Genomic DNA, 23,191 nt, shown 5'->3' on the forward strand with positions numbered 1-23,191 from the left:
TGGACCAAGTGTGCAGCCTATTTCACTAATCAAATGGACACTGCCTATAGAAGCTTATGCCATAATAAATGTGTTGCTCCTTAATATGCTTCAAGAAATCTTGACTTTCTTTGTATCTGATGTGTATGTAGTTATTATTTAAAAACTATTTTGATGGTCTTCTTCTGTACTTCTTCCAACTCTATAATACTCTATTTTTCAAGTGTGGCAGCCAGAACTCCAGATGCAGATACTGTATATTATAGAATTTTATCAAGACATTGTAATATTGGTATTTTTATATACAAATTCTAATGATCCCTGATATAGAATTTGTATTTTTCACAGCTGCTGCACACCAAGTCACATCTTCACTGTGCTTTCCACTATGACCTGAAGATCTTTTTCCTAGTTAGAGACAGCTCAGACCCCATTATTGTACAACAGGTCCCCGGTTTAAGAACAAGTTCCATTCCTAAGTCTGTCCTTAAGTCAAATTTGTATGTAAGTTGGAATGGTTATTTAGCATCAGTTAATCAAACGTTTGTCTTAGTATATAGTATATATTTTACATCTTTATGCATATAAAACACTTAAAAAACACTTCCAAATACACTAAAACATCTTAAACATAATACTATGCAAAGTAGTATTGTGTATTTAACCCGAAACATTGTACTTAACTCGAATTTTTAATACAACAGTCTTTATGGCAGTCTGTTCTTAACTAGGAGTTGTCTGTAAACTGGGACATTCTTAAACCGGGGACCTGCTGTATATGTGAAATTGGGGAGGGGGGAAGCCCAAACATGAACACTACACATGCAATATTAAGAAAACTGGGGACAGTTATAGCATATCACAGTTGTAGACAGTAAGGAAAATGGCACTGATGGAAATATGCAAGAACCATTACCTAGGTAAAAGGGGTTGAAACATTTTTTTAAGTTCTGAGAAATGAGATAATATTCAGAAGTGGCTCAGGCAGATGCCTCTCTGATTCACTGGACTATAAGAATGGGGAGTAGGTACAGCAAAGCAGACTTGCAAGATTTTGTTATTATAGCTAATCTCAGTAAAGGTAGTTTTAGCCTTCCTGTGGAGTTGATTTCCTGGTCTGGTCTACCTAGTGGGGCTGGCAACAGGTAGCAGGCCTGGTACTCATGCATATCCTTTCAACTAAAACCCTGAAATCTGCAGTGTGTTAATCGTATGTTTCAGCTGGGTTAGATCCAATCTAAACAGTTATACTTAGTTCCTATTTAAGTCAGTAAGATTTAAGTTGCTCATATAACTAGCTTCTCATGTTGAATCAGAGGCCATTTAGTCCATTGAGTTTAATCCTCTGCTCAGTAAAGAAATCCAAATTAAAGCATCTCTGACAGATTGCTATTTATCCTCCACTTGAACATATCCAGTGAATGGAACCCCACTGCTTCTCTGGGTAATTGGCTCCATTGTATAAACTCTGGAAAATTCAGAGGGTTTAAACTTTCTTCTGTGTGACATCCTTTCAGATAATTGAAGAGTGCTACCAACTGCCCTTCAGTGCCTTTTTGCAAAGATACCTTTCACAATTCCTTCCATGTTTATTCATAAGTTTCTAACTTCTGATTATCTTAATTGCTCCTCAACCATTGAGAAACACTCTTCAAAACATGATTTTCAAGGTAGCTATGTATTCACTTTATTGGCATGCTATCCAGCTCATATTCAGCAAGCTTATTAATCAGAGCATCATGAAATATTTTGTCAAATGCTTTGCTAAAATTAATATATTACTTCTATAGCATTCTCACAATCTCTTAAGGAATTTAGTTACTCAAAGTTACTCAAAATGAGTTATTTGTCTGGCAAGAGTTGTTCTTGACAAATTTATGCCAACTTCTGGGAATACTACATTTTCTAGACATATTTAGGGTTACTGATATAAATGATGTATCAGTGTGCTGATGATATGCAATTATACATCTCTATCCCGGGTGAGGTAAGTGATGCAGTGACTGCCCTTTCTCAGTGCCTGGGGGCTGTGGGGGTCTGGATGGGGAACAACAGGCTTCAACTGAACCCTGGTAAGATGGAGTGGCTGTGGATTGATGGTGCTTCATCTTCCAGGAAATTGTCATCCTTAGTTCTGGATGGGGTTGCACTGCCCCAGACACACTCAGTGCGTAATCTGGGGATTCTCCTGGACTCACGACTCCTGCTCAAAGAGCAGGTGGCAGTCGTGGCCAGGAGGGCCTTTGCGCAACTTCGGGTTGTGCGCCAGTTACGCCCGTTCCTGGATCGTGAAGCCCTCCGAACAGTCACTCACGCCCTGGTTATCTCCCATATAGACTACTGCAATGCACTCTACATGGGGCTACCCCTGAAGAGTATCCGGAAGCTACAGCTGGTCCAAAATGCAGCTGTGCGGACAGTTTTTGGTGCCTCAAGATCAGCACACATTACTCCCTTGCTCAGTGAGCTGCACTGGGTGCCAGTTTGCTTCCGAGTCCAATTCAAGGTGTTGGTTATCAACTTTAAAGCCCTACATGGCATGGGTCCAGGTTACCTAAGGGACCGTCTCATCCCCATTACATCGGCCCGCCCCACCCGATCATCCAGAGAGGGCACGTTGCGGACCCCATCCATAAGAGAATTTCATCTGGCAGGGTCCAGGAAACGGGCCTTCTCTGTAGTGACCCCCGCCCTCTGGAATATCTTGCCCCTGGAGGTAAGGCAGGCCCCCTCACTCCTGACCTTCTGGAAGGCCCTGAAGACCTGGTTCTGCTGTCTCGCCTGGGGCAGGAAAGTGAATAACCATTCTTGGGAGTGGCTCGCACCCTAGAGGCCCTCCCACCAGCCTGGATTTTCTACCTTTCTTGGATTCTATTTATTTACTGTATTTTATAATAACTGTTTTATGAGATTTTAATGTTTATATTTTGCGCTTGATTTTATTGTAAACCACCCAGAGTCCCTCTTTTGGGGAAGATGGGTGGTGGCTAAATTTGATTAATAAAATAAAATAAAATAAATCTAACAATGCAATGCTACTCAAGAAAGAGGAGATGGGATTTCATTTGAAAGGAAGGTACGTAAAATGGCTTTCAAGCTTTTAAAAATGCACCTTTCCTTAACCCGCTTCCCCAAAAGTATTTGTTTTAGAAAATGTAACATTTATTATTTAAATGTACATTTAGTATTTAAACGTACATATTTTTTCCTCCTTTGTAGTATACACTTACATAGCAGTAGACTCTTCTGCATGGTGACCTGGTGGTCGGATGACAGCAAATCCATTCTAAGGATGAAAAAGTTAAATATCTTTATTAATGTGTTTGTTACATTATGATTAGTTACAACCTTTTTTATTGCACTTTCTGTCAAGGGGTTCAGGGAAGAATTTACCTTAAGCTCCCCTGATGCCACTTTAAAGGCCAGCTCCAGCAAGCAGCCAACAGCCATGCGGACCGCACTGGATGAGTGCATCTCGTTCCACACCGTGTCGCTGTCAACCTGCCGTGAAAGTTATAGATCGCAGGAGTTGCAGAAGCTAAAGTGTCCAAGAGAAAAGCCTTCCAGGTAGACTATCATTTTCTTCTTTGACTTCTATTCTGCCTTTTGTTCAGGAATTCATACATAGTACTTGTTCCTTCTGTATTTCCCACGGCAATAGCCCTGCAAGGGTTGGGGTTGGGAAAGTGACTGACCCAAAGTCATCCAGTGAGTTCTGTGGCTCAGGGTGGACAAGAACCTAGATCTCCTCATTTCCAGGCCAACAGCTTAACCACTACCTCACACTCACTCCCATAGACTTTGTCCTATCTATGCATGGTGCTAAGAGCTGGATGTAGGATTAAAGTGGAGTGCATTCCCTAAGGAGGTAGTTTGGTCTCACCTCTTACAGGATTCAGGAAAGTGGCAAAGATCCATCCTTTCCACCAAGCTCTTAAATTGTTAATAGAATTGATTTAATGATACTGACATTTAATTTTACTCTAATTTTAACCGCACTGTTTTTTATTTTCACATTTTATAATTTGTATTTTTAATTGTTGTAAGCTGCCTTAAGTGCTGTATGGATAAAAGGCAGGATATAAATTTGACTTTAAAAATGGAAATAAATGAGAGATGCAGCTGAGGCCTCATTCACCACTTTGTCTACTGCTCTCAGGAAGCCCCCCACAACTCCCCCAGTGTTATATAGGACTCTTGTGGGTATTCAATAGCAAGCAGAATGAATATAAGAAGCAAAGAAACAAAAAATATGATGTTAAAGATATTTGAGGACATATGAAAAGATTGGGAAGATGCAATAAGCATAGGGAACCATCTTATATCAAATTCAATCTCCTGGTTTTGTATTGCAGCTCTCCAGGCTTTCAAGCAGGGATCATGCCCCATCACAGATGAAAATTGCATCTGCTTGCTATTGAATTACAGCCCCATTCCCAGAGATGAAATAAATGACACAGTAGAAATGAAGTATTAAGCCAGAATGTTAGAAGCATTCATTTCCTGCCATCTGATTTCCCTGGCAACTGTATACGCACCCCAATTCCACCACATGGGAGGACAGCATACATCTTCTGAGTAAGGGGACCTGCAAAAAGAGAAATGGAGAAGAGAAAAGGACATGAATGCCACATATCATATACCAGTTACATTGTACATAAGATTAATCCATTTCACTCACACTTTTCATGTCTATTTCTACTGCCATAGAAAGAACACATTTCTAATCTTCCATGAATACAGGGTTCAGTTGGGCAACTTGTACTTCCATTACCTCTTTTTTTATGGCCTACAGTGGGTTATAAGTCATAAGTTGCCCACAATTTTGAAAAAGGAGATGCACAGTAACTATAGCATAAGCTCTAAAATAGTCTAAACATGCAAAGATCAAAGAAACCCCCAAATCCTACTAACCCCCCTAAAAATGAGACTCTACCCATTATGTGTAACACACCCACTTTGCTTTGCATCACTGCCTCACTCATCCCACCTCCCAATGCTGGAAAGGACAGTCCCCTGCCACCAAAAAGTTTGCCATCTGATGCAGAAGTTTAAAAAGGAAGATAGACTTTGCCTGACATTCTGGTATTAAAACGAAGGCCTAGCAGATTGCTCTTCCCTATGTTTAAACCCATATTTTCTGCCTTTACCATATACACAGATAAAACAAGATTTCGTACATGTTTGAGGTTTTTTAAAAAAAAGTAGGGGAGAGCAACATTCTGCATCATGGAGAGAGAATTATGTAAAGTGCTAGACATTCTACCTAGTAATTTCTTGCTGTCAAGTTTTTGCCTGTTCAAGGGGCTTGTTCCATATAGTAACGTGTGATGTTCTGAATGGACAGCCTGGATCTCATCCAATGTTGCCTTCCGGCCTCGGATCCTCTAGTAACAAAAAATGGGTGAAAACATTACAAAGAAAAATTGGCATATGGATTTTGAAAGCATTTTGAACAAGAACTCAATTTGATACCAGGTCATGCCTCAAGTTGTATTTACCAGCAGAGATGTCTTATACTCTGCCCATGTTTTGGTAGTAAGGTTTATTTGTTTTGTGATTTTCAGTCTATTTATATTTCAAGCTAAATCTCTAAATTTGGCCTAGCAGTCAAGCTTTTCTCCATCCCAGCCTTTTCCATATTTCATTTTGGGGTAAGAGTGGTGGGCAACCCTTCAACCGCACACCCTTCACCTCCAGAACATTCATGAATGGCTCAGAGCCCATGTCAACGTTGCAACTGAAATTCATCAGCTCAGTGCCTGCCTTCAAAGACAAAAGTCAAGGTTCACTTTAATATTGTTCAATATTAAATGATTTTATGGAAAAAAATGGGTTCTTTGTTCTGGCTTCACTTTTCTGTCCTGGTCAGGCTTTGTTTTTTGAGTAGGATCCCTGGCATACCACACAAATACATGTGTGGCCCCCTCCAGGCAAAAACATTGCCCATCCCTGCAATATAATTTCCTTTGTAGACCCACTAGAATTTGCTCTGAAGTATTTGCAAGACACCTTCCCCTGACAAGTGCTTTGTTAGCGGCATGACCCTAGTGATATTTCTCTGCAAAGCCTATAAGATCATTCACACAAACCTGTCTTGTACTAAGGCAGGTCACTGGTCCACTTGCCAAAGTACAGCATTTTTTTTGACTGCCAGCAGCCAAGCCTTCAGGCAAAGATATTTTCATCTCTTAGTACTAGAGTTCTACCTAAGAATCTGAAATCATCTGTATGGAAAGCATACTGTTAACCATTAAGCCAGCCTTCCACAATCCAGGCATCTTTAAGCTCTGTGGTTGTCAACTCCCAGAATACCCCAGGTTGCATGTAATTTCTCTTTGCTGAGAATTCTGGGGGTTGGAGTCGGCATATCTGGCAAGTGGCCAGTTTGGGGATGGCTGTGGTAATAGTTAAAACTAAGTTTCCTGGAAAAATGTATAAATTAATTAACAAGGAAAGAAAAGGTGTGAATTCAGGGAAGAAAATACATATGCACAGTTCTCTGGAAGGTATATGATCCCATCAGCTGATAAAGTCAGATCAAATCTTTCAGAGCTAAACTGTGCTCATTTATTGTTCTTTCTCTGAATAAAACTTTTAAAAAAGCCTTTCCCAAAGAGTATGACAGAGCCCACAAACAGTTTAATTTCTTTGTCTGCCTTTTTTTTAGAGTGAAGCTAAAGGGATTACTCAATGGATTACACAAAATGTTACAATTAACAAAAGAGCTGTATATATGTACCAGAGTTCAGTGTCAGTTCACATCAAAGTAGCAGCTGTCTTTGGGGTCTCTTATTTTGGAAATGTTCCCCTAATTATTATCTTCTGATGATGATGATTACGTGCCATCAAGTTGTCAACTCTTAGCAACCACATCAACCACATACATAGATTTTCTCCATGATCTGCCCCTAACCTGGTCCTTCAGGTCTACCAACAATGCACTCATCACTACTGTATCTGAGTCTATCCACCTTGCTGCTGGTTGTCCTCTTCTTGCCTTTCCTTCCACCTGGTCACTTGAGCCTGGTCATTTGTGCCTCAAGTGAGAACTCTGGGTTCATTTTTTGATGATCCATTTGTTTTCTTGGCTGTCCACGGTATTCTCAGGAGTCTTCTCCAACACCAAAATTCAAAAGTGTCCATATTCTTCCTATTTTGCTTCTTCAAAATCCAACTTTCATTCCACACAGGGAATACCATGGCTTGCATGATTCTGATCTTCTACAGATCTATGTATCCATTACATCGTTGATGTGAATTAAGTACATTAGGCTTTCCTTTGCTGATTAGATTTGTAATAAACCCTATTACAGCTGATCAGGTTTTTAGAACAAAAATTATTGTGAAACCTAAAAGGGTCTTACATTTTTGGCCAATCATTTCATATCACTGGATTTCACCTGATTTCTGCTAGGAGTTCAACAATGCTGGTATTCAAGTACATTCACTCCCCGCCCCACCAATTTTAAGCATGGTAAGAAAATAAATGAGCAAAAGACTCACCCTCACAGCTAAATTTGCAGGTGTGGCAGACATCGAGAGACTGCATAGATGCTTTCCCCAGGAAGATTCAGTACATAATTGATGATCAGCCCCAGGGGGGAGTCAACACTCTTATAAAGTCAATACACGTTCCTGCACGAAAAATGTAACAAAGTAACCTACAGTACTTGAAAATTAGTGGGATAGCAACGAGGGAACACATATATGGTACTGTTTTTCATGCAGGAACATGAGCTTTCAAATTGTACCTGGGCTATTTGCTTTTCATGCTAAGTATCAACAGAATTGAGGACTACCTTTATAAGAGTGTTGACATCCCCTGGAATGGACTGACCTTGCTGGGGAAATCCTGGCTTTATGAAATCCCGAGGTATTACAGGTCAGGATAAGGAAATCTGAAGTCCTCCATATATTTGCTGAACCACAAATCCCAGCATCTCTCACCACTGCACAAACTGGCTAGGGCTGCTGGGACTTCTAGTACAGCAACGTATAGTTAGAGTAGCTTTTGTTTTCATAGTTCCACTGCGGTTATTCTCTTTTGTGCTGGAGATACAGACTGTGAAAAGTATGCTTTGTATCTATCATTCTGTTTCTTAAAATCCTCTTCTCCGTGGATCATTTTCAAAACGAGTAAGCGTATTAGGTGCAGCAAAATCAGACGTTCTTGCAGCAATTTAAAGATTAGCAAATTTAAGGAATGGAATAAGACCTACCGCATGCCTGATAATGTGGATTGACCTATTTTGTATTTGTTGTTTTTATGGTGCCACAAAGCTTAGGTATTCTAGGCTGGGCCCTTCCTCCACTGTAAAATCATTTCCCCAAATGTGGCTATTTTTTCAGCCTGACTTTGGAAGCTGCCTTACCATCTGCTGGCAAAAAAGTTCCACTCTGAGATATCTTACCTCGCACTTGCTTAGCAATCCTGTCTCCTGTAGTCTGGACCAAATACTCTGGATCCTCCCAGCATGTTCTGGGTGAACATTAGTGTTTCCACATGTACACTGGTGCTTCAGCATGAATGTGTCATAAACAATGCCTGTGAGAAGGTGGAAAAAGAGCATTGTGGAGGGAAGGAGGAAAAAATAAAAAGCAGTTGAAATCCTGCCAAGACCTTTTTTTGGACAGGTGGCACATATGGGATTTTGATGGCATGCTAAAGACACTGTCACAAAATTAGTACCATCATGGGTGTGGTCAGCTATAATCACCGGTTTACTAGAAGGCAAACTCCTAAGATTCCTCTCCATGTGAGCCAGCATGGTTTCTACTTAAATTATATCAAGTTTTTTTTCACTGACCATGCCTATTCAAAGGGCATGTAGCCACCAACAAACCACTTTTTTTTCCTGTGCCTTTGAGTCAGTGCTGACTCCTGGTGACTACATGGACCAGTCCCTGCAGTTTTCTTGGCAAGGTTTTTCGGAAGTGGTTTGCCATTGCCTGCTTCCTAGGGCTGAGAGGGAGTGACTGACTCAAGGTCATCCAGCTGGCTTCATGCCTAAGGTGAGACTAGAACTCACAGTCTCCCAGTTTCTAGCCTGGTTGCCTTAACCACTACACCAAACTGGTTCTCCCAACAAACCACAGAGGCCCCTAAAGTTGAAAAAATTGAAAAAAATAATACATACATAAAAAGTATCTAACATCATAGCTGATGCAAATGCATCAGCTAACCTGCTAACCAAGGCAAAGTAAAGGAATCATGTGATCTGCAGTGGTTGCCAGCTGTTCACTGACCTTTACTGAAGGCATTGATTTTAAAGCCTTTTAAAACTCTAAAAGGCTTAAGGCCTGCTTATCTGAGTGACTGCCCCTCCTGTTATGAACCTGTCCAGCCATTTAGAACTGCAGAAGCTTCCCTTATCAGAAGCTTGTATATCTGGCATGGGAGAGAGCATTTTCATGTATTGTTCCCAACCTTGGAATGTACTCCCCTTTGAGTTACATTTGGTCTCTATTCTTGCATCATTAAGAACATCTGCAGAGAGGTACTTCTTTCTCCAGGGCTTTTGATACTGATTGGTTTTTTCTGTATTAATTTTATTTATTTAAGCTTTAAAATGTTGTGATTCTCAGAAGCCTTGAATCCTCATCAAGTAGAACGGTTGAAAATAAATCAATAATAAAATAAATCCAATTAAATCTACCAAACTGGTATTCCTCTCTCAATGCACCAAGCTGATTGAGATTCAGGATATAATCCTGTTGTGCCCTAAAGTAAGGAATAAAGCAGAGACAATCTTTAGCTCCTGAACACTAGGGACTGGAGCAGTGTTTCTCAACCTTGGCAACTTTAAGATGTGTGGACTTCAACTCCCAGAATTCTGGGAGCTGCCTGGGGAATTCTGGAAGTTGAAGTCCACAGATCTTAAAGTTGCCAAGGTTGAGAAACAATGGACTGGAGATCATAATTGATGGAGTTTTTAAAGGTTAATAAAAGAACTCCAAGCAGCTAACAACAATCTTGCAAAGTAGAAGTGTGAACCAAAGAGAAATTTGCACATTAAGCTTAATTACATTCAGAAAATAAATTCAGTCTTCACACAGTAGTTAGATGAAGAGAAAAAAATGGAAGCTTACATTTATTCAGTAGATCTGGATACAAATAGCTTCATAGTAGAAACTACTTATGCATCACTGGTTCTTTGTAGACGCTTTCTATGGAAATAGAAAGTCTGCGTGCAAGCAAGATGAGAGAATGAGAGCTGCATTCTGCAGCACCTCCTGCTTGCAGGTGTGCCCAAGAGGTAATGGAGATTGTTAATCCCCAAGCCCAAGGAGGAGGAGGAAGTGGAAATCAGGTGACCCATGTGACATCCCACAAGCACAATAGAGATGCGTTTACTAGAAAGACTGCCTTACGCTTATGAGACAATGCTGAGTTGACCCCTGATAATTCCAACAATAATAAAGGAGGACATATACAGAATCTCATTCCCTTGTGTATTTGAGAAAGAATTTTCGGGTAGGAGATGTAGCTTCTGAGCATCTACTGTACATGCCCAGTTGGATAAAGATCTCCCTGTCTTCCAAGCTCCAGGAAAGAAGTCCTTCACCTACCTGTAGTGAAAAGGTGATGGACCAAAGGCTCAGCTGTACTGCTTTTCAGACTAGTGCTAGCAGGTGAAGACTGGGTACGGCTAAGGGCTTGATGGGGTACAGTGCTGATGCTCAGGGGCGTCTGATAGAGCTGAAGAGATCTTAGCTGATGTGCATCTGCAAACACCTGTACATTTCACAGGAATAGTAGCCAGGGAGAAAGGGAGAGAGAAGAGAAACAGATCAAAGGATCCATTACTTCAGTATTTCACCAGCTTTAAAAAGCTGCCTTATTTAGCCTAACATAAAGCATTTATGAGGCAGCTAGTGCTCCCTGAAAGTTGCTTTTTTTACTCGTCTATGTATATATGATCCTTCCCAGTACACAGAGAGGTATGAGAGTACAAAACATGTCATTCTGAAACATTTTAAGAGTGAAATCTCATGAAAAATTTTAAGAATGAAATGGACAGTTCTGAAACATTTTGGAAATGATTCAAGCCTGAAAATAAGTTCTCCTGCACATGAACCAGTGTGTCAAGCTCAGAATGCTTCCAAAATGTCAAAATGGCTCATTTTGTGCTTGAAACAGTAATTTCATGAAGTTTTACAGTTCAGCTATTTCAGAACATGTTTTGCATAGCCCAACAGGGAACTGTGTACATTTTCTTTAAAAATTTAGATTTCTGAATCATGAAAGAACATCTTATTTATCAATCACACCTTACAGGAGGTTCTAAGGATGTAGCCTAATCTTATGCAGCTGGCCATCTAATTTCAAAGGCTCATTGCAAAAATTAGTTTAGACCACAGGCAAGAATGCACTGCCCCTTCCCTAAGAACCTGCTGATAAGACAGAAGAGTGAGAGGAAAGATGGAAAGAGAAGGTATGTGTGTGCATGTGTGCATTTTGCTTACTTCCAAATCTGGCCCAGATCTGCTTCTTGCTGCCTTGAATCCCACAGGCATGGGCATGGCAAGCACAAAACGTTATACATGAGGAAGTGTGGTCCTTGAAAGGAAACATTTGCCTATCCTGACCTTACAAATATTTCAATTAATCACTGGAGAAGAACAATAATCCATGACAGCATACAGCTACTTTGGTGGTTCATATTTAACTATTTTATAGGTAGAGCACCCCCTCCCAATTGTTTCTGAAACTGCCACACACAGGAAGATTAATTTCTGTGCCAACAGCAATGGAAGAAAAAAAATCCTTCCCCTTAGCAGCATCAACAGGATTTTTCCTCTAAATATCTTACGTATTAATATATTTGTTTAAATTGGTTTTTATTTTATTTTTAGTGGTGGGGGGAGCCACCCTGATTTGTTGAATGGCAACATATAAATCCCATAAATAAATGGTTAGGTTCACACATCACACCAGGCTATAAAGGGTTGGCTAATTTATTGTTGAGTGTGCTATGCAAATTTAAGCAATTAGATTAAGCAAACCATGGTCCAGTTGATCATGGGTTAATGTGACCTACAAACATAGTCACTGACTCCCTACTGCAGCCATCCTGAATCTTCTGCATTCTAGAATTTCCAGCTAGTGTGGCTAATTGCTTTGATGGCTGGAAATCCTGGAAACTTTGGTCACAATAAATCTGGAAGGTACCATGTTGAGAAGGACACTCCATAGAGTACATTCACAGTATCAAAGACTTGGAAGAGACTTCAAAGGAAATCTAGTCCAATCCTCTGATTTGGGAAATCCCCTGGTAATGGCCATTATGTCTTTAAAATTCTAATGACAGGTTTACTACCTTCAGAGGCAGTCTGTTCCATAGTTGTAAGAGGTTACCCAGCCAGGAGGTTCTTTCTAACATTTAGTTAAAATCATCTTTCTTGTATTTTGAATCCAATGGTTCAGAACTTATGCACTGGAGGAACAGAAGACAAAACATTCCAGCCTTGAACACAAAATTATCCAGGATTATACTTCTAACCTCCCAGATGTTACTGATCAGAACCTCCAGAATTTCTCACCACTGATCATGTTTCTGGGGTTCCTGGGCATTGTAGTTCAGCAATTATTGCAGGGATGCAAATTCCTAATTCAATAGTCATCAGCCTTTTTTTATCCACACTATTGCTGAGATTTTCAAGATGTCATCATCTTCTGTAGTGTGACTGTCACATCACACTGGGGGAAAACAGAGCTTGGATATGGAGTGAAGATATTAGCATGACTCAACCCTGCATCTGACTGGTATTGTGAATTATGCTTGACTGATTAAATATGGGATTCCACACCAAACTCAAATCAAGAGTTCTCCAAATATGTAGCATCCATTTTAACAACAGTACCCATACTATATGCATGGTATATGAGTCCTAATGTTCCTTTGGCATACTTTATTTTTGAAACCCTTTCAACCTAATTCTGATTTCTCTGCTGACCCTCCTTTTCTTCTGGAGGAAGGGACTTCCATTTCTTTGCCAAACACACATTCCATTGTGGACCTGATGAAACTTTGAGATGCACAGAAGTGAAAAAAAAGACAGATGACTCATAATCAAGGATGACGTGCAGAAGCCGGAAGTATGCTCAGAAGCCAAGGGCGAGAGAGACAGAAAGGGTGACTGTAGTGCAGGAGATGAATCACTCTCCCTTTTGGAGACTCTATTATCTCAGATGAATGGGGATGAAGAACGGGAAGCAAGAAATATAGTCATCCGACTCCTTCTCCAGGCTTACTGTTCCTTGCAATTCACTTTCTCTGTGTTACGAAGCACCTCTTTCCCTGTTCTTCCATGGCCATATCATTCTTCCTACTTTGATCCAGCCTTCCTCAAACAGAGGTCCTCCAGATTTGCTAGATTACAGTTCCCATTTCCTCCCATCAAATAACTATTCATTCCACCATCCAGTTTTGTAGATGACAGAGGCAGCAGCAAACAAGCTCACCATGAACAGAAGTGAAATGTTTTATCTCCAATTGGGCTGCTGCTGCTGTCTGCAATGTTTTATGCTTTCCATTTATAAATGCTGATTTCATTATTTTTACTTTAAAAACCATACTATACTTTTCTAAAATTAAGTGATATTTATGTCCAAGCAATACGCATGACCATTCAAATGGGGCATACCTCTGCACCCTTCTCCTTTATTTCTATTTCAGAGCAAAATGTCAAGAAGCAGTACAGCAGCCATATTTCTTAGTGGCATCTGTCAGGAACAACCCAGACATACTGTATTTTCTGCCTTTATGCCCACTCCGGTTTCCAGAGGTACAATTTCTCTGCCATTTCCATTCTTCTCTACCCTCTACCTCTTCCACGCCATTTGGCCAGCAGTGTTACCAAAATGGAGAAGCCATCTGCAATCCACCAAGGCAACCTGTGAAATAATGGAACCCCACTTCCTCTCGTGAGTCTTCTCCTACAAGAGCAGGAAAAAAGGGCTACGGGTTTTCCTTGCTAGCCCAGGAATTAACTGCCATGCCTAAAAGCCTGGGTTATGCTAAGCAACCTTGAATTCTCACATCTTTGCATATGTGAAGGCACAATGTCTCGTACCTCATACACAGGTTCTTTACTCTCATACATACGAATATTCTCACATACTTGGCCACCTTGCTGTAGAAATGAACAGATGAGCATAAATGCCTCCCCTCCCACAATGCATCTGGTCCTGAAGAGGAAGAGCCTTTTGCAATAGGATGAAGTTTCAGTCTCTTTCCTGTAACTTCAGCACAGATTCACTGACACTTTATTTTAAAAGAGGCCTCACCTGCCTGTAAGTCACTCCCAACTCCTCAACTTCCTGTTCTTCTTCCAGCCTGTTCTCTCCATCTTCATCTTTCACTCGGAGATAGCCTTGCTCTTTGACTACTTCTTCCCTCTCTTCTTCTTCTTCCTCCTCCTCCTCCTCCTCCTCTTCCTCCTCCTCCTCTTCTTCCAAGCCATCCTGTGTTCCCTCACTTTCTATTGACCCATCCAACACAAAAGGCCCCTGGCCCAGACCCAAACCAAGGCCCAAAGGCTCCTGTTGTTCTGTCAATTCCTCTTCTGTTTCTTCAGGGTGGGTAGTAGGTGGCCGTGGCAACTCGCCAGTCTTAGTGATTATCTGCAAGAGGGGAAAAAATTAAGAGAGAAAAACTGGTTGCACTTTAATTACCTAGTAATTTTGAGGTCAACAGAAGGAACCTGGCAGCCAGGGGGTAAATCGAGTCAATTTACAACAAACACCCAGCTCTGCTCTTCTGGTGACTTTGACTCTTTGAGCTTCATCTTCAGTCCTCCTAACTGCTTACAGGACAAAGAGGGAACTGAGAGAAATACAGAAGCTGTTCAATACCCCCATTCTAAACAGACTGACAGTAGCTGGAAGATTTCAGTCCCAGGGAGTTCAGGGCATGCTGAATGACAAGGAGAAGGGGGGAAAAAGAGCTTTGCTCTCATTCATGCACTCCTCCAGCCTGGGATACCAACTACTTACTTCATATCCAAATGGATTATGCAAACATTTGCCTGAGCCACTTCTTCCTTCACCCACCTTTCCCAGTTGAATCTGCTGCTGTTTCTGCTTCTCCAGGAAATGTTGGTGCTGTTGCTGCACAACCAAATGTTGCAATGCTTGGGGGCTCTGAGGCAGTGGGGATGACTGGGTGCGGCTCAGTGGACGATGCCGAGGCAACTTGCTTACAGTGCGCAGGTTGGCGGGGATGCGTTCCCCTGTCACTAGAGGGGATTGGCCGTGCAGAGGAACTGTAATGAAAAGACCGGGCATTATCCCAAAGACACTTCCAGAATATTGCATTACATTTCATTTAAAAATGAAAAGCCATAAGCCACATCACTAGATCTCATCTTTCTTTTTATTTATATGGAGGTAAACCGCTGAGCTGTTGATCGGAAGGTCGGCGGTTCGAAACCGCGCGGCAGGGTGAGCTCCCGTTGCTAGTCCCAGCTCCTGCACACCAAGCAGTTCGAAAACATGCAAATGTGAGTAGATTAATTGGTACCACTTCGGCGGGAAGGTAACGGCGTTCCGTGAGTCATGCTGGCCACATGACCCGGAAGTGTCCCTAGGGACAACGCCGGCTCTAAGGCTTAGAATCGGAGATGTGCACCGCCCCCTAGAGTCGGACACGACTGGACTTTACGTCAAGGGAAACCTTTACCTTTACCTATGAGTAGTACCCCGTGTGGCGCAGAGTGGCAGGTGGCAGTATTGCAACCGAAACTCCCCCCACAACCCAAGTTCGATCCCAGCAGAATCTGGATTCTCGGGTAGCCGGCTCAGGTCGACTCAGCCTTCCATCCTTCCGAGGTCGGTAAAATGAGTATCCAGCTTGCTGGGGAAGGTGACGACTGGGGAAGGCAATGGCAAACCACCCCGCTCTATAGTCTGCCAAGAAAATGTCGTGAAAGTAGTGTCCCCCCAAAGGGTCAGACGTGACTTGGTGCTTGCACAGGGGACCTTTCACTTTCATATTAGTAGTACAACAGCTTGAACGCACACACAGTTTCGCAAAGTTCATATTCTCATTTGCCCCAAAAATCCAAAAGTTGGCTGGGTGGCTGCAGTTCTGATTTTGCAGAGAGGAAAGCTATCCCAAAGCTGCAATTAGAAAGGCTTGCCTTTTTTTTTTTTAAATAGGAGAAATAATGGGATAAGATGAAAGATAAAAGTTTATTTGCTTTTAGCAAAAGGCCTTTGCAATCAAATACACAAAATAATCTGAAGTCTAAAAATGTACCAACTTCTTCATTTAATTACTCTAAAACCAATAAAAACTAGATTTCAAAACATAAAACTGTTGCGCATGCTCATCCCCTTTGCAATCAAGTGCAATTCCAGAAAGAAAAATTGCTTGCACTTTTCTGGCTGCTACAGAAAGTTTTGCAATCTGCTCTGTAAAGAAAGCTTTTATCCACCAAAACTTTTATCACTATTTCAGTGTCTGTGAAGCTGTTTCATTGCTGGATAAAACCGGACAAAAAGTTCCTTCTTAGATTAACATATATTTGACAGGAGGACAAATAACATGAATGACTTTTGACTATTCCATTGCCACAGATACTTTCATGGTTAAGCAAGGGAAAGATATCTGTCTTCTAGGAAAGCTGTGGGCATGAGCTGGAATCCATGTCAATAAATGCTCCCTACAGTGAAGACAAAAGTTAGGTTTTTCAGTTTATCATAATTGGTGTGGAATGCGATATTCTACCTGGAAATATGTGACTGGCTGATGACATGCAATCAGTCACAAACTCATAATCATAAATCTGACTATTTTGGTTGGCTCTGGACTCTCTATACCATTGGAGGATGAGACCCCCAGGTCAGAAGATGGTCAAAATGCTACTGGGGAGGAACAGAGGATGAGTTCAACTAGCCCCAGACGTGATGACGCAGCTAGCTCAAAGCCGAAAGGATAGCTAGCGGCCGACGGTGCAGGTGGTGAACGGCGAATCCGATGTTCTAAGGATCAACACACCATTGGAACCTGGAATGTAAGATCTATGAGCCAGGGCAAATTGAATGTGGTTATTGGTGAGATGTCAAGATTCAAGATAGACATTTTGGGCGTCAGTGATCTGAAATGGACTGGAATGGGCCACTTCACATCAAATGACCACCAGATCTACTACTGTGGAGAAGAGGACCACAGAAGAAATGGAGTAGCCTTCATAATTAATAGTAAAGTGGCTAAAGCAGTGCTTGGATACAATCCAAAAAACGATAGAATGATGTCAATTCGAATTCAGGGCAAGCCATCTAACATCACAGTGATCCAAATATACACCCCAACCACAGATGCTGAAGAAGCTGAAGTAGAGCAGTTCTATGAGGATCTGCAGCACCTACTGGACAACACGCCTAAAAGAGACGTTATTTTCATCACGGGAGACTGGAATGCTAAGGTGGGCAGTCAAGTGACACCTGGAATTACAGGTAAGCATGGCCTGGGAGACCAAAACGAAGCAGGACATAGGCTGATAGAATTTTGCCAAGACAACTCACTCTGCATAACAAACACTCTCTTCCAACAACCTAAGAGACGGCTTTATACATGGACTTCCCCAGATGGACAATACCGAAATCAGATTGACTACATCCTTTGCAGCCAAAGGTGGCGGACATCTATACAGTCGGTAAAAACAAGACCCGGAGCTGACTGTAGTTCCGATCACGAACTTGTTCTTGCACAATTTAGGATCAGACTAAGAGATTAGGGAAGACCCACAGATCAGCTAGATATGAGCTCACTAATATTCCTAAGGAATATGCAGTGGAGGTGAAGAATAGATTTAAGGGACTGGACTTAGTAGATAGGGTCCTGGAAGAACTATGGACAAAAGTTCGCAACATTGTTCAGGAGGCAGCAACAAAATACATCCCAAAGAAAGAGAAAACCAAGAAGGCAAAATGGCTGTCTGCTGAGACACTAGAAGTAGCCCAAGAAAGAAGGAAAGCAAAAGGCAACAGTGATAGGGGGAGATATGCCCAATTAAATGCAAAATTCCAGAGGTTAGCCAGAAGAGATAAGGAATTATTTTTAAACAAGCAATGTGTGGAAGTGGAAGAAGACAATAGAATAGGAAGGACAAGAGACCTCTTCCAGAAAATTAGAAACATCGGAGGTAAATTCCAGGCAAAAATGGGTATGATCAAAAACAAAGATGGCAAGGACCTAACAGAAGAAGAAGAGATCAAGAAAAGGTGGCAAGAATATACAGAAGACCTGTATAGGAAGGATAACAATATCGGGGATAGCTTTGACGTTGTGGTCGGTGAGCTAGAGCCAGACATCCTGAAGAGTGAGGTTGAATGGGCCTTAAGAAGCATTGCTAATAACAAGGCAGCAGGAGACGACGGCATCTCAGCTGAACTGTTCAAAATCTTGCAAGATGATGCTGTCAAGGTAATGCATGCTATATGCCAGCAAATTTGGAAAACACAAGAATGGCCATCAGACTGGAAAAAATCAGCTTATATCCCCATACCAAAAAAGGGAAACACGAAAGAATGTTCAAACTATCGAACAGTGGCACTCATTTCACATGCCAGTAAGGTAATGCTCAAGATCCTGCAAGGTAGACTTCAGCAATTCATGGAGCGAGAATTGCCAGATGTACAAGCTGGGTTTAGAAAAGGCAGAGGAACTAGGGACCAAATTGCCAATATCCGCTGGATAATGGAAAAAGCCAGGGAGTTTCAGAAAAACATCTATTTCTGTTTTATTGACTATTCTAAAGCCTTTGACTGTGTGGACCATAACAAATTGTGGCAAGCTCTTAGTGGTATGGGGATACCAAGTCATCTTGTCTGCCTCCTGAAGAATCTGTATAACGACCAAGTAGCAACAGTAAGAACAGACAACAGAACAACGGACTGGTTTAAGATTGGGAAAGGAGTATGGCAGGGCTGTATACTCTCACCCTACCTATTCAACTTGTACGCAGAACACATCATGAGACATGCTGGGCTTGAGGAATCCAAGGCTGGAGTTAAAATCGCTGGAGGAAACATTAACAATCTCAGATATGCAGATGATACCACTTTGATGGCTGAAAGCGAAGAGGAACTGAGGAGCCTTATGATGAAGGTGAAAGAAGAAAGTGCAAAAGCTGGCTTGCAGCTAAACCTCAAAAAAACCAAGATTATGACAACCAGCTTGATTGATAACTAGCAAATAGAGGAAGAAAATGTAGAAGCAGTGAAAGACTTTGTATTTCTAGGTGCGAAGATTACTGCAGATGCTGACTGCAGTCAAGAAATCAGAAGACGTTTAATCCTTGGGAGAAGAGCAATGACAAATCTCGATAAAATAGTTAAGAGCAGAGACATCACACTGACAACAAAAGTCCGCATAGTTAAAGCAATGGTATTCCCAGTAGTAACATATGGCTGCGAGAGCTGGACCATAAGGAAGGCTGAGAGAAGGAAGATAGATGCTTTTGAACTGTGGTGTTGGAGGAAAATTCTGAGAGAGCCTTGGACTGCAAGAAGATCAAACCAGTCCATACTCCAGGAAATAAAGCCAGACTGCTCACCTGAGGGAATGATATTAAAGGCAAAACTGAAATACTTTGGCCACATAATGAGATGACAGGACATCCTGGAGAAGATGCTGATGCTAGGGAGAATGGAAGGCAAAAGGAAGAGGGGCCAGCCAAGGGCAAGATGGATGGATGATATTCTAGAGGTGATGGACTCATCCCTGGGGGAGCTGGGGATGTTGACGACCAACAGGAAGCTCTGGCGTGGGCTGGTCCATGAAGTCACGAAGAGTCGGAAGCGACTAAATGAATAAACAACAACAACAACTGGACTCTCTGTTCAAGGCAGTCTTAATGGAATACAGATCTACTCTTGATTGACTAAATTGGGTCCATCTTCCTGATTTCATCAATTCTTCCTGATAATATAAACCAGGTAAGCTACTGTATGTTCTGCATTTGAAGCAGCCTCTCTCAGCATTACAATACTGATTCATTAATACTTGCTGCTGTCAATGATAAAGCTGTTTCCTTTATAAAGGGCTGCAGCAATCCTCAGAAAAAAGGAATCTGCTGACAAATTTGTTTTGGGGAATTTCAGAAGTCTTGTTATTGCTTGTTCCCCAGACCCGAGCCATACAACAATGGGGCTACACAGACGGCAGGCCCTTGGTGAAAAAAACCTTCATATTAGAGACTACCATTTTAATGTCCTGATTGTGAGAACTTAAAGTACTTTGCCTTTGAAACATATTCCAGATATTTAGAGGATCATATTTGTTCTATCTCCTGTCCTCTTTGTGCACTTTTGATCTCTTGCCAGAAACAATCACTTTAAATGTTTAATTCCCGATTTCACTTGTTAACAGAAATTACTCATTTTGACCAGCAGCCCATTAAGATGATTCTGTTTCAGAAGAATTGTGTAGTACCCTGTTGCTGAGTAGCAATCAATAAAAAGGAGCTCAATGCCTCATAAGTGAGCTGCCTCTGGCAGTAGGGATCATCGCCATGGGTACATGCTTGGTCAATTATCAGCACTGCCCAAGATAGATACAGGACAATGATGTCATTGACTTTCACTGAATGCTGCCCAGCAGTGTCCCAGCTACTCCCCTTATTTTTCAGCTGCTTCCAGCAACAGTGGCTGAGTACTACATTTTCTATCCCATGCCCAACCCTTGTGCAAGCACTCACTATGCTAACTCACATCTTGACCTGCTCACCAGCAATTAGTGTATTCTGTTGTCGAGCCTGTTCCAGAAGCAGGACGTGTTGAAGCAAGGAAGCGTGCCCGTGATTGTTGGTCTCTCCCTCAAGGGCCACCCCCAGAAGGCAACTGGGAATAGACGACATGCTGAGGAACTTGCTTGTCAAGGCACCACCCTGGCGCAGTGATTGGATGGTCTGGCGCTCTGCTTCCTGCTGTGTGGTTAGGTTTGGGGAGGCCTAAAGCAGAGAGACAAACAGGACTTGCAATTGCCACAGAAGCCCAAGTGCCAACATCCAAGTTGTTTTAATCCACTATCCACTTCCTGCACTTCCCTATTCCTGGGGAACTAAACTTTCCCAACCAAAATTGTCGAACACTGCAGGGCAGGCATACTCAGAAAGGAAGAACCATTTGGATTTTTGGAAAGATTTTTATGGCTAACAAGGTAAAGTACAGGATCTCAAAAGCCTGCTAAAGCAATTCTCCAGTTCAACTTACACCTAGTATAAATTAAGGTGGAGTTACTCTATGTCACGTTCTCATGCTTCCCCCCTCCTCTGGGCTGAGGTGTCTCCTTGGCAATGGTTGTTTCCTCCCCTATATTCTCAGGGCCTGCTAGATACTCCATCATAACAATATTCCCACAGTAAAGTATTTTTGAAATGGTGTTGTTGAACTACAATTTCCAGCATCTCTCAACACTGCCTAATTCTGGCTGGGGCAGAGAAGAGTTGTTGACGTCCAGGAATATCTGGAAGCTACGAATTCCCCACTCCTGCCTTAATCTGATTAATATTATGAATATTTATGGTTGTGTTTCATCTTTTATTGTGTATTACCATAATCATGCTAGGTGTTCAGTAAATGGAAGGGAGAGATAACAGCTGAATAAAGAAATATCTAGAAAACTTTGTGTCTTTCCCCCCACGTCCCATAAATTCATCAAAAATATTAACCAGGTTCTGTAGAGCACTGGATGGGTCTACCCCCTGCAGCAAGTTTAGGAAAACTACCAAGTCAAGATTCACCCAAGAGGGTCCAAGTATGGAAAGGATGTCTTTGGGTATTCTCTCCAGGTATGACAGCTGACCACTGCTCTCCAAGGCTGGCATCCAGGCTCAACATAATTGGGCAGATGCCAATAGAGATTCAGTTCAGGGTCTAACATCAGTCCTTGCATCGCAGTTTCTCTTTCTGCTTCTGTCATTTTCCTTGTGCCTACTGATAGCCCACTGTGGTAGAGATCTATTCCATCTACTTTTTGTAAAGCTCCCCATGTACCTGTTGTAATTATAGTGATTTTAGGAATAAAAACAGTAGCAGCAGTAGGAAAACTCAGGCTCCAGAAGTCTCTCTGATTTGAGACCACATTTTTTCCTATATTTACTGAATTGATTAAAATGAGGGTAGTCCAGAAGTACTTTGCACAATGGTAGAACAGCAGTATCCAGTGGACATATTTTGGGGCACTGTGACCTAGCACAGACTAACAGTCCACCATGTGACTAGATTCAAGTTCAGGGCTAGACTAATTAATAGTGGTGTGGAGAGCTTGCTAATTTCAGCTGAGCCTGGGTGTCTGGAGTATATACATAACTACAAAGCTGTTTGCTACTCTTGGATGAGGAAAACTAATCACAGCAGAGAATAGTAGAACATGAAATCTGCCAGTCAGCTATTTCTAACTTCTAACACTGAAAATAAACAAGCTGTCAACTGGGCACAACTGCCACAGGTCAAGTCTTGAGCCAAATGTGGTGCCTGTCATCAGAAAGAAGCGAAAGAAGCAATAAATAGGACACAGCTTGGCACCAGCTGGTTGTGAGAAAACAAAACCCAGAGACTAGTGCTGTTCTAAAAAAGGAAGGAAGGAAGGAAGGAAGGAAGGAAGGAAGGGAGGAAGGGAGGAAGGGAGGAAGGAAAGGAAAGGAAAGGAAAGGAAAGGAAAGGAAAGGAAAGGAAAGGAAAGGAAAGGAAAGGAAAGGAAAGGAAAGGAAGATATATAGTCATGGGGTATCAAATATTAAGGCCTCTCCCATTGTACTGGAAAGAAATGAAGTAGAGCTGGAGCAAGGGTTAGGCTCAGGTATTAATACAGAGGTGCACAACATGTGGTCCCCGGGGTACCTGTCGCCCCCAAAAGCCTGGAATGAAGTCTCCAAAATTGTTCCAAAAGTTGCCATCAGAATTAGAATTTTTAATGTTAGGAAGGGGAAGTGGTTGAATAAATGATAAAAGTTACTGTGCTAAACTTTCATTTTGATTAAGTTTAAACTAAGATTTTAATTTGAAAAAATTTGGAGCAAATCTCCTGCATGTCACTGAAAGTTTTTCAGATGATAAAGCTGTGCACCTTTGCTTTAGCATCTTCTAAGAGTTGGAGACCAGAAGATTAATAGAGAGTAAGAATAAGATGATGATGATGTTGTCGATATTGTTGATGAAGATTTGACTTTTATCCCCCTTCAATCCACTCTGACTCTAAGT

General features: G+C 41.7%; 1 protein-coding gene across 7 annotated transcripts in view; it reads right to left on the minus strand.

The window, feature by feature from the left end:
- Window positions 1-23,191, minus strand: part of HDAC5 (histone deacetylase 5) — a 127,123-nt gene that overhangs the window by 23,462 nt on the left and 80,470 nt on the right. For all 7 annotated transcript variants that reach the window (XM_063300893.1, XM_063300890.1, XM_063300889.1 and 4 more), the window contains 9 exons: window positions 20,718-20,940; window positions 15,038-15,249; window positions 14,273-14,608; window positions 10,552-10,717; window positions 8,394-8,527; window positions 5,246-5,366; window positions 4,518-4,567; window positions 3,373-3,480; window positions 3,210-3,265 (listed from right to left, as the gene is read on the minus strand). In XM_063300893.1, coding sequence (XP_063156963.1) covers window positions 3,210-3,265; window positions 3,373-3,480; window positions 4,518-4,567; window positions 5,246-5,366; window positions 8,394-8,527; window positions 10,552-10,717; window positions 14,273-14,608; window positions 15,038-15,249; window positions 20,718-20,940 — 1,406 coding nt within the window. The remainder of the gene's footprint in view (window positions 1-3,209; window positions 3,266-3,372; window positions 3,481-4,517; window positions 4,568-5,245; window positions 5,367-8,393; window positions 8,528-10,551; window positions 10,718-14,272; window positions 14,609-15,037; window positions 15,250-20,717; window positions 20,941-23,191) is intronic.

Source organism: Candoia aspera, chromosome 4 (genome assembly GCF_035149785.1).
Source record: "Candoia aspera isolate rCanAsp1 chromosome 4, rCanAsp1.hap2, whole genome shotgun sequence".
Taxonomy (NCBI): Eukaryota; Metazoa; Chordata; class Lepidosauria; order Squamata; family Boidae; genus Candoia; species Candoia aspera.